The sequence below is a fragment of the Lupinus angustifolius genome, unplaced genomic scaffold (genome assembly GCF_001865875.1).
Source record: "Lupinus angustifolius cultivar Tanjil unplaced genomic scaffold, LupAngTanjil_v1.0 Scaffold_2_271, whole genome shotgun sequence".
Lineage (NCBI taxonomy): Eukaryota > Viridiplantae > Streptophyta > Magnoliopsida > Fabales > Fabaceae > Lupinus > Lupinus angustifolius.
Genome location: NW_017716678.1, coordinates 17435 through 29961, shown reverse-complemented (window position 1 = coordinate 29961; position 12527 = coordinate 17435). Strand labels below are relative to the sequence as shown.

At 34.3% G+C, this 12527-nt stretch overlaps 1 protein-coding gene across 1 annotated transcript; it reads right to left on the bottom strand.

The window, feature by feature from the left end:
• Window positions 1-530: 530 nt before the first annotated feature.
• LOC109337211 (uncharacterized mitochondrial protein AtMg00810-like) lies at window positions 531-2026 on the bottom strand. The gene is made up of 3 exons (XM_019574135.1): window positions 1897-2026; window positions 759-1243; window positions 531-653 (listed from the first exon to the last, which is right to left on the bottom strand). The coding sequence occupies exons 1-3, from the start codon at window positions 2024-2026 to the stop codon at window positions 531-533; spliced, it is 738 nt and encodes a 245-aa protein (XP_019429680.1).
• Between the last annotated feature and the right edge of the window lie 10501 nt (window positions 2027-12527).

Here is a 12527-nt window from a genome sequence, read left to right as displayed (position 1 = left end):
CTAAGTCTGCCCATGTTAGCAAGAGTTGGTGCATCAACATGGAACACTTGATGCAGAAGAAGCAGGGCTACTGTCTTGGTTAGGATGAAGCAAAGTTATACTTAATGTGTTGGCTATGTCTTGAATGCTTGATCACAATACTCCTTGTGTACAGAAATCTTGGTCACGAAAATGATTTATCAACCATGTGCAAGGCAAACACAGTTAAGATAATAAAATATATTCAATACCCTCCAAGTTGGAGAATAGATGTTAATTACTCCAAGCTTTCTTAATAAGTAAGAAAAAGCCTTAGGTTCCAATGGTTTAGTTAAAAGTTCACCAACCTGTTATGTAGTGTTAATAGAAAGCAAAATGAAAATTTTGTTTTGAAGCCTTTCACGTGCAACATGACAATCAATTTCGACATGCTTTGTTTGTTCATGAAGGACATCATTCACTGCAATATATCTAGCTGATGCACTATCATAATATAAGAAAGCAAGTTCTTTAAAAGGAATCTGAAAATCTTAAAGCAGATAAGTAATCCATTATAAAATGGCAAGTGCACGATATTTAGCTTCAGAGGAAGAACGAGAAATTGTGTTTTGTTTCTTTGATTTCCAAGAAATCACCAACAAACATGCAATAAGCAGAGATGGAACATCTTGTATCTGGCATGAATGCCAATCAGAATTAGAAAAACCCTAAACTTGTAATATAGAGCTAGCATGATAGAATAATCCTTGGCCAATGGTGCCTTTTATGTATCGAAGAACACAGGTCATGGCCTTATGATGTTTAATACTTAGTCCAGCCATGAATTGGCTAAGCTGCTCGATGGTGAAATTCAAATGAAGTCGTGTGTCTGTTAGATAAAGTAGTATGCCTACAAGCTGTCTATATAAGGCATGATCATGATAAGGATCATTGTCATTCTCTTGCAAATATGTGGTTTTAACCATTAGTGTGCAAACATGTTTGGAAGTAAGAAAATCAGTGTCCTTGATTAAGTCAAGGGCATATTTTTTTTGACATAATGAAATACCATGTTTAGTTCTAGCAACCTCAAGGCCGAAGAAATACTTTAATTGACCTAAGTCTTTGATCTTAAATTCTGTGTCAAGATGAATTTTAACAGATTGGATTTCACTAGGATCATTTCCAGCAAGAATTAAATCATCCACATAGATCAGTAAGGCAGTAAAATGAGGAACATAAGATTTGGTAAACAAAGAGTGATCATGTTGTGATTGCTTATAACCTAAGAAATATAAATGAGTAAACAATTTTGCAAATAGTTGTCTACTAGCTTGCTTTAAGCCATAAATGGATTTTTTTAATTTGCAAACTTGGTTGGGTTGAGAGCAATGAACACCCTGGTGCAGAGTCATGTAGACTTCCTCATCAAGATCCCCATGAAGGAAGGCTTTGTTTACATCTAATTGATGTAAGGCCCATCCTTAATGTCTGCCAATGCTAAAAGCAATCTAACAGTAGTGAGTTTGATAATAGGGACAAATGTTTCATAATAGTCCAAGCCCTCGATTTGATTATAACCTTTCGCAACAAGGTGTGTCTTATATCTTTCTATGCTACCATTTGAGTGAAATTTGAGTTTGTAAACCCATTTTGAGCCAATGGCTCTTTTATTGGGTGGAAGGGTTACAACAGTCAGAGTATTGTTATGGTGAAAGGCTTCTAATTCAGCATACATTGTCTGAATCCATTCAGGAGATTTGATGGATTGATTGTAAGTTTTGGGTTCAATTTGGGTAGTTATTGAAAGGGTATGATGCAACTATGTGGGTGAAAGGGTTGAATAAGATAAAATAATATGGAGTGGATGTCTGATGTTGGAGGGAATGGTAGTGGGCGTGGTAGTAAGAAAATTGCAATGGTAATCATGTAAATAACTGGGTGGATGAGAGGACCTATTAGATCTTCTGACAGGGATGGGAGGTGAGGGTGTGGTTATGTAAGGTGGAGCTGGTGAAGGTATGGCAGCAATGGTGTTTATGGGAAATGCAGAAGGGATAGGTTCCATGGTGGGGGAATGTGAGTGGTTGTCATATATGGTTAGATCATGAATAGGTGTATGTGTTGATTAAGCAGTTTGGTAAGGGAATATGTGCTCATGAAAAACAATATTCCTTGATAGAAAAATGTTTCTAGATGACAAATCATACATAAGGTATCTTTTTGTGCCTACTTTGTATCCTAGAAAAAGACATTTTCTTGCTCTAAGATCTAATTTGTTCCTATGATTTAAAAGAGTAGAAGCATAAGCTAGACAACCAAAGACCCTTAGGTAGGTAAAGTCAGATTGTCTTTGAAGTAAGACTTCATGAGGGGATTGAGAATTCAAGACAAGGGTAGGTAGTCTGTTGATTAAATAGACAAAGTATTTGTCTGCATACCCCAAAAAATAGTTAGGTAGGCTAGCTTGGTAGAAAAGAGACCTTGTGGTGTTTAAGATATGTCAATGTTTCCTTTAAACCACAAAATTTTGCTTTGGCGTTTCCACACAAGATTTTTTATGAATAATTCCTATATGTTCATTATCAGTTCTAACAACCTTGATTTTCTCGTTGTATTGGGTATTAATCATTTGGAAGAAATTATGGACAAGCATCCTTGTCTCAGATTTTGTGGTCATTAGATAGGCCCATGTATGTCTTGTAAAGTCATCCACTATGGTCAAAAAATACATTTGTCCATGGATGGTTTGTTGGCTAAGAGGCCCCCAGATATCTATATGTATGAGATCAAAAGGTTGAGAAGTATGGGAAGTACTATTATGGAAAGGAAGTCTAGCCTGCTTAGCAAAGTGGCAAACATCATAGATTCTATTTATGATCAAATTTAACAAAGGTAGATGACTGTTTATACACTGCAAAACAGAATGAGAGGGATGTCCCAATCTAAAATGTCAAATATCAAAATTAGGAATATGCTTATTTAAGAAGCTAATGTCATGTAAAGGTTCATTAATAGCCTTGAGATCTCTGTCCAAAAGGTATAGATTATCACAAGTTTCAGCAAGTTCAATTGTCTTCAAGGAAATCATATCTTGAGTGAAACCAAAGTTTTTGTCAAAGACAAGCGCCTTAGAGAGGAAGCTAGCTTATGGATAGAGATGAGATTATATTTGAAACTAGGAATGTATAAAACATCATGAAGCACAGGAGTGTGAGTCAAGTTAATAGTTCCTGAAGATTTGACAAGAATGGTAATATTAATTGGAAGTCTCACATGTACAGGTTTGATAGAATTAAGTTTTATGAAATTAGAAGCATCATTGGTGACATGATAAGTGGCTCCACTATCAAGCACCCAAGAATTATAAGTAATTGTGGTACCAGAAATGGATTCACCACCAATAGTTTCATGGTTGATTTGGTTGATTCTATGTTCATGAGTGGTGGTGATTTGTAATGCTTCCTCTTGGTTATTGTCGACTTCCATATTGCTTCCTCCAATTCTCATGTCTTTCATTTCTTGATCTGTGTGAACACTGTTAATAAATCCATTTTCTTGCTTAGACTTGAACTTGATGTTAGGAGGGAAACCATGTTTGAAATAACATGTTTATGAGGTGTGCCTTTCTTTACCACAAAATCTACACACTTTTTTGTTATTTATTGATCCATTAGGTTTTCCACCAAATCATGTCCATGCATTTACCTGATATCTCCTTGCGATGCTTGTGTTTTTGTTGTTGAAATCAGTTTTGTTTCTCCCTATATTTTTATTGCCTTGATTCCTCCAATACTTATTTGAATTGATGGAGTTAATGTCATTCTTGTTGTTGTCATGTGTTGTTCCTTCATGTTGTCTCTCTTGCAGTTTAACCATTGAGAATACTTTGTTAATTGATGGTAACGACTCCATGAGAAGAATCTGAACCTTTACAGTATCAAATTGGCCATTAAGGCCTTTTAGGAAGCACATTATGTACTCATATTCTCTGTAATTCTTGGCAGGACAAGTGAAATATGGTAAAGATCTTAAATCATCCAGTTCTTCCCATAATGTCTTCAAAAAAGTATGGAAAATGGACGCATATCTTTCTCCTTGCTTCAAGGAGTGGATTTCTTGCAGTAAATCTGATGCTCTAAAGTAATCTCCTTTTGAAAAATGTAACACATTGAATTTTCTGTGTAGGTTTTATTAATTATTTATTTTACCCACGATTAATTTTAGAAATTAACCGGTATTGATTTAGGATAAATCATAGTTGAGTGTTAGTCTTTTTATGTGAATTCCAATTTTATGATAAACTTTCGTAATTTTTTGTGACGGAAAGTTTTTGAACTGTTGTCGGGCCCAAATTCGTCTAAGTTCGGCCCAAAAACGTTTGTTTGAGTTCCGTAACACGGAATCGAATTCTGGTTGCGCCATTGGTTTCGAAATATTATTTCGAGTCAAGATAGACATCAAGTTCATCCATAACATATTTCTAAATAATTTTCACTCTGAATTCTGTGTTTCGAAGTTCTAACCGTAAACCGAAATCGGGAGATTTTTAATATCAAGCCATGTATTAGCCAAAAATACTCGGGCATGGTTTAATCGCGAATGTTTTTCAGAAGAGGTCAAATTACTTTCATGAGTGATGCTTGCTTGTCAAATAAGGAAAAATACAAATCTCTTACACAAAATCCCTTAAATCAGTCATCTACCTCTTACACAATCCACTTTTTGAAAACCCTTTGGTCTTTCCCCTCCCCAAAATAAGATTTATTTTCTTTAAGAGCCAACTCCTTGGAGAAAACACTTGGCATTTTCACATTTTTTCTTCACTTTTGAATTTCTAAGAACTTCAAGGTAGTTCTTCATTTTTTTATTCTTCATCCTTTAAGATCTAACCATTAGATGTTTAGGAAATTTTAGTATGATGTTTATATATATGTTAAGAAAATTTTAACAGTTGAAATTTTCAAATAATATTCCTAACTCTTTTTATGCTCAAAACTCTAAATATGTGCTTTCTTGAACTTAGAAAGTTGTTTTTGAAACCATGAACTCTTTGTTATTCATGAGGCTGTTTTGTAGTATTTAAAAGTATGCATTTTGTTGATTTTAGTGAAAGGGGATGATTATGAAATCAAAGGAAACTTTAAGGAGTTTAGAACCATGTAAAGTTTAAATCTTTTCACTTGTTTTTGGCTTGAGAAACCATAGCCTTGGACAAGATAGAAAGTATTTTTTTGCCATGTTTCTAAGTTAGATGTTTATAAGTTGGATGAGTTTTGTTGAAGAGATGGTTCATTTTTGTTCATGACTATGAAACCAACACCTATTAACCTTTGTGGTTAAGTTTGGAGGTGATGAAATGACATGAAACTTGTTGAATCTACCTTAGTGAACTTACTTTATAGTATTAAGTTTAACAAATGATATTTTGGTTTAAAAATGCTAACTTTTATTATGTTGTTCATGACTATGAAACCAACACCTATTAACCCTTGAGGTTATCCTAAAATTTGGAGGTGTTGAAATGATCATGGAACTTGTTGAATCTACTTTATTTAACTTACTTTAAAGTGGTAAGACTAACAAATGATATCTTGATTTAAAATGTTATTTTAAGTATGAGATCAACACTATCAATACTTGTAGTTGTATTAGAAAAGAATGTGTTGAAATGACCATGGAAAACTATTATACAAAATGTGGAATCTACTTAAGATGACTTGCTTTAAAGTGGTAAGGTCAACTTATGAGATTTTGATTTAAAAGTATGGACTTTGGTTAATAAAATTACCTCAAAGTGGTGAGTATAACCTAAAAAGTCTCCATGAAAGTATAAATTTATGCGGTGATAAAATTATAAACTTTATCAAAATCTGACCTTGAAAACGATGGAAATCGTGAACAAGACTTTCAAGGGGAAAGGATGGTTCAAGAATATGAATCTTGGACCAGATGGATGAAAGCGATTGAGTTCATAAATAGGTTAAATGATATATTGACCTTAGGGTTATCATGTAAAACATTTAACTCGCAAATCACTAATTTGTTTTTATGTTTAATTTCGAAGCTTCCGAAGTCGGATAACCTACCCATTCACACATAAAGGGAATCAATTGCTCAACAACCTGAGGTGATGGAGAATACATCGTGACATAATGGTGTCTTAATATGACACCCAAATCTCCTAAACTACCTCAAATGTTTGGAGTTATATTTGTGTATTAAGAAACCTGTACTTAATCAAATATTTGTGTGCCTGGATTAAGTACGGATAATTTATTAAGTTGTATGCCTTAGGATAGATTAAAATATCAATTAATATGGTAGTTAACCATGAAGGAACACCACTCGAAAATCTAAAACGCGTATGGATCTAAAATAGCGAAGATATTTGACCCGGTAACCCAAAAGATCGAGGGAGTGGTCCTGGCCATTGGACCACCCTCGCCTGGGTGAGCCACTCTCACTTGAGTGAGTAGTTCTCGCCTGGGAGAAGGCCATGTAGTGTGTTTTGCCTGTTTTTGGAAGTTTTGGCGCACGGGCGACAACCCCTCACCCGAGCGAGGACTAGACAGTGATTTTGGCCAGTTTTTGATGGATTTGTCGATTGAGCGACAGTCCCTCGCTTGGGCGAGAGCCAAGCAGTAAATTGAGTATGTTTTGATGAATTAGTCGCTTGAGCGACAATATCTCGCTTGGATGAGAGACAAATAGTAATTTTGACTGCTTTTGTTTGATTGATTACTTAGGCAATAGCCCTAGCTTGGGTGAGAAGTGTATTTAATACTTGGGAGAGACCGTGGCCCAAGTGAGGAGCATGGTGTCCAAATCAACAAACTTACACCATTACCATTGTTCTTGTGCCTTATTAGGGCAACGTTTCTGACATGTGATGTCGTGATTAGGGAAATGCCCAAAAAGGATTACTTGATACCACACAGCGAGGTCGTCTGACTATAAGAGGCTTGGCCATGTGGCCGTCCAGGGTAATTCAGCGATGGTTCATAGTGGTAAGGATGGTATTCCGGTATTGCATAATGACGTAAGATCGAGTCCCATAAAAAGCATTCCTTTGGGAGATGTCTTAGGTTGTGCCGATCATGTAAAAGGATGATTAAATGATTTAATCGGCTAACTTCAGTTAGTGTGCATACTCATTATGGATAATGAAGTAGTAGAGAGGAAATTTACGGGAGACGAACGAGCTCTGCAATGTTGGGAGGGACGGCGATGGTAGTGATTCGTCAACAAAGTCTTGAGGGAGAGTCTAGGTGAGACGAGTCCCTTGTATTCCTAGATGATGTATTCTGTTGGATCAGATAGTTCTCATAGTGCAAACTAGACAATCTCTAACAACCCCTCTTTGCAATCAGGATCGATGAGAGGGATGTCCATAAAGTGTTTGATACGACACCGTCCTAAAATGCTCGGTGGACCATGCCTGAACCTCAGGCAGATGCGAGAGCGGGGATTAGGTCACAGAATTGGGCCTAGGAACCGGTGGAGGAGATGGAAGTGGAGGAGGAGATGGAGGTTGAGGAGGAGTTGGAAGCTAAAGAGGAGGATTGTGTGGAGTTAATCTGCATAGAGGACTCCATCGAGGTAGTAAACCTCTCCTCTAACTCCGAGATGAAGGAGGATCCGATCGAGTATTCTAACACACCCGTGGATACTGGGGCTAGCCATTAGAAGCCATTTCCATTTATGTTTTGCTTTTTGGGTAGGGTACCTGTGTAGGATACTTTTGTTGTGGTGAATGACTCAACCTATTTTGTATAGTTTCAGTTTAGGTGAAGATTTCATTTCACCTTGTATTTTGTACTAACATTTCACGCTTTATCAATGAAGAATTATTCAAAGATATGTGGAGTTGTTTTTGGTTACCATTAGGTAACAATTATGATTTTCCGCAATTTATGTTACTTAAAGTGATGTCCCGAAAAGGAAACAAATATAAGGAAAATAAATTTATATTACATTATTCCAAAAAAAAAAATTACCCATTTTTTATTAATATTTTTGGAGTAATTTTTAGGGCCTTATAAAAAACGTTTCATCTAATCTTCCAAAAGATATCGGGCATTATGTATATACACAATGCTTTGTTCTATTTGTTATGTGAGTGACCTTGTGATCCAAGAAATCAACATGATATTGCATCTATCCCAAACATCATATGTAGGATCTGATTCATGTGAAACACAAATTCCACCATCTACAAATCTAAATTTATTCTTTGATGAAATGGCTCTCTCTTGACCATGAATGGCAATTCCTTCCATTCAAGGGTGGAGAAACCAATTTGAAGCTTGGATTCTCTCCTGGATGGAGGTCATTTGGACTGATTAGATTTTTTGAAGTGTCTACTCCTTGGAAAGGATGTAGTGTATGATTTGATTCAGTATCCATGAAAGAATGGTTTGTGAGAAGAAAATGATGCTTTGTGGAATGAAGAATTTGTGTAGCAGAATGATTTGTGTAGCAGAATTTGTTTAGCATTAGAGCCTTCAATAAGAGAGCTTTGATACCATATTGGAATTCATATTGAAGAAGACTCAATAAGTTTGTTTTGACATTATTGATTGATTGATGTTGATACAATGGCAAGAACCAATATATATACATTAACTTGCTTGATATGCAAATAATGTAACAAACCTAACAAACTAATGAGTTTAAGCACAATTAACACGTGAGAAATTGAGTTCCACTACTAAACCAATTCCTAACTAACTAAGAGAAGCTAAGCATGCGCATATTAGCAAGAGTTGGTGCACCAACATGGAATACTTGATGCAGCAGAAGCAGGGCTACTGCCTTGGTCGGGATGAAGCAAAGTTATGATTCTTGTGTCGGCTATGTCTTGAATGCTCGGTCACAATGGTCCTTGTGTAGAGAAATCTTGGTCACGATAATGATCTTGTCAATAAGAAAAGGCACATGATAGCCGCGACTCGATTTTCGGTTGGAAGACTGACTCTGCGACTTAGGGAGAGACGAAATCGATTTCTACATCTCCTAAATGATTTGGAGTCATCACTACGTTTTTTGTGGTTAAAACGTAGAAAACTCTCTAATAAGCCTAATTATGATAATATAGTATTTAAATAGAGATTCTGAGATCGAGAGTCGATTACAGATCAGGGAAGGTAGTAGCTCCCCGTCTACCTGTATTAAAACGGTATCATCTCTAATCACATGAACTTTTATACCCTTAATTAAACAAATTTATTAAAATTTAATTTATAAAACAAAATATTTTAATTTTTTTGTCTGACAAGAGTTTATCTTGCTCCTATGTATCCCTAGGTGCAATAAGGAAATCAAAATTACATAGTTCTGGTTCGAAAATTTGTTGGGTAGTTTGGTTGATTGTTATTGATTTGAAAATGATTTGATTTGGTCGAAATATAATTTGAGTTTTGTCGTCTTTAAGATAAGTGAAGCAACAGGAGCTAATATCCGCACCGCACCTAATCTTAAACATATATTCGAAAAGCAATTGAAGTATTATTTTTTAAAAGATAATTAAAAATTGGTCGTTTACGAGATAGATGAAGCAACATAAACTAATGTCCGCACCACATCTAATCTCAAATAGGTTTTTGAAATAATTGAAATTTAATCGTTTGCAAGATATATGAAGCAACAAAAACTAATGTCTACACCGCATCTAATCTCAAATAGGTTTTTGAAATAATTGAAATTTAATCATTTTGTGAGATAGATGAAGTAGCAGAAACTAATGTCTACACCACATCAAATCTCAAATAGGTTTTTGAAATAATTAAAATTTAATTGTTTGCGAGATAGATGAAGCAACAAAGCTAATGTCCGCACCGCATCAAATCTCAAAAATATTTTTTAAATAGTTGAAAATTTTGTAGTCTTCGAAACCAATAAAGCAGCAGAAACTAATGTCTACACCGCATCGAATCTCAAAAAGAGATTTTTAAAATACACGTCACAAGTAAAGTGGTAGCTTCAAATTTAGGAGCATATTTGTAACATAGAATAAACTATTACAATTGATGAGATGCATTCACGTTGCAAAGCCCATGCATAAGGCTATATTATAAACTCATTTTCTTTCTTTTGGTGCCTATGGATAATGTTTCAATTTATCATGAAGAGAGAAAAATAGAATATTGTGTTGTGTTCTTCAAATAAAATTCCAGAATATGCAAGGTTACATAAATAGAACAATCAAATAAAGATTAAAAACCATACCAGGCTTCACAACACCAGTCTCAACACGTTCCAGTGGCACGGTACCAATGCCACCAATCTTGTAGACATCCTTAATTAGCTGCAGATTTAGTATATTGTTTTGTTGTTGCTTGAAGAGATTAAATCCATCTTTATGTATTTGAAGAGGAAAAGCCAGAAGGATACTATCAAGTTGTCCTATAATAGTATCTTCACCAAATCATTGTCCTTGGTGCGAGTCTCTCCCTTTATGGAGAAATAAGTATTTCAATTTACTTGTGTTTTTAATGGCAAATATGTTATCCTATTATATGATAAATATATTATTATATGTTATATTTTCTTTGATTTTTTCAAGGACTTGTCTCTCCATTAATGGAGAGAATCTATACTCGTGAGAGTGAGAGATTATGTTCAACTGAGAATGAAATCTCTTCTCTTTTTCACAGTTCACAACCCTCCTCTCTTCATACAATTTGGATGAGAGTGGTTTTTGTTGAGGTGTCACTCAAAGAGGGTGAGTGAAGGAGAGAGTGGTGTTTTTTTAGGAGAGTGAGGAGTGATTATGTTATCTCTAAGAATGGTACAATGAAGAGAATAACAAAAAAGTGTCTTTCTATCTCCTGAATATTAAAATATAGATTGTGGTATATGAAGTGAATGGCTGTTTCTTTTTGTGTGTGAATTATGTGAGAAAGTGACACTTGAGGGGCTATATTCTGAACGGTGGTGGGGGAGAGAAATTCCGCAGAGAATATAGAGATATCTTTGCATGTGAACTTTATTTTTGTACCCATCAACATCTAAATTAAAGTAACAAAACTGCCCATTAATTTTTTATTAAAAACAAAACAGCCAACATAATATACTATCTAAATAACAAAAACATCCATTTAAATTCGAAATAAAACCATTGGTAATTAAATGATCATCCATTATGATTTGAAGATAATTTTGGTTGAAGGACATCTAAAATATAATTTTCAGTTTTTGTTGTCTTAAAATTCTTATATATTTTATATAGGTGGGACAAAATTAGATGTTGATAATCATGTTATTAAGCATGTGTAAGGCAAACATAGTTAAGATAATAAACATATATTCAATACTCTTTATATGTAGCAACCCGATTTAATGGAATAACAACATATAACTAGAAAGCTTTTGAGTTTATGTTCTTCGTGCATAATGTGAGAGTGATTCTCATAGAATCTTAGTTGAGCTAGAGAGTTATAAGAAACGATCCAAAGCATTTCCTATACAATGCAAATCTCATTAGTTGGTATCAAAGCCCAACTTTTGATTTGGAGTCTCTTGAACATAAACCTACACATACCAAGATTGATGGCGACCAAAGTTGAAGATGAACAATGCTTCCAAACCTAATGTCATGTCCAAGGGAGGTCGTGTTCTCTCATCATTGATGAAAGAATTTCTCTAACAATTGTAATATTAGATTGATGTCAAAGCTTAATCAAGACATATGGGGAAGCCAAGTCAAAGGCCCTTTTTCTTTGGGTAAGTATAAAGATGTTTTTTTAGTGAAAGGAAACTTAGAGACATGTTATCTTTTTCTCGATGAGTCATCATAGATTGAAAGATGCAATATTGCTTGGCATTCATAACACCTATATTAATCATGGTGGAAAAATGAGAACTATTGTTCCTTTACTCTACAGGCTGCATGGGAAGACCACAAGAAGTTGAGAGGAAACATTGAACAAGGGTCGAAATATATTAAAATTGAAAAGAAAAGGAGATCGAATGAAAAACAAAAGAGGATCAAGAGACAAAAGATTAGAAAGAATAAAAGTTGAGAGAAAGAGACAAGAGACAAGAAATATGCTGTTTATTTCAAGTGTTAGTTTGAAAAAATATGTGCCACTGCATATTTCTAGTAATATGTAGGGGGTGTAAGCTTCTCTTTAAATCGCGAAACTGGTGGACTAAATTGAATCAAATCATAAAACATGATTCAGTTTAATTTCACGATTCGGTTCATGGTTTTAGAAATTTAGGAATTGTTAGAATCGAATCCTAGAAAATAATGTTATATGTTTTTTTAATTATTCAACCAATTTGTGGATTAAATTATCAAGTTTGTGTGAAAGATGATGTTATATATGTTACTAAATTGTTATTATATTATTATTTAATAAATTGTTATATATATTAATAATTAATATATATGTTACTAAATTGTTATGTATGTTACTGATCGTATATTTTATTGTTATATATGTTACTAATTGTGAATTGTATGATCATTTATTTTTATTTTCTTCCTAAATTATATAATTATTATATATGTTTCTAACAAGAAATTATGAGTTTCAATTTTTTACTCATCTATTTATATT

What these genes read in the sequence shown, in the direction of transcription:
- LOC109337211 (XM_019574135.1), bottom strand. Translation starts at nt 2,026, where the DNA reads ATGGAACCTATCCCTTCTGCATTTCCCATAAACACCATTGCTGCCATA. An exon ending in TAGGTCCTCTCATCCACCCA is followed by an intron (nt 1,244 to 1,896) that starts GTTATTTACATG and finishes TATATTTCTTAG; the next exon opens with GTTATAAGCAATCACAACAT. An exon ending in ATCATAAGGCCATGACCTGT is followed by an intron (nt 654 to 758) that starts GTTCTTCGATAC and finishes CATTCATGCCAG; the next exon opens with ATACAAGATGTTCCATCTCT.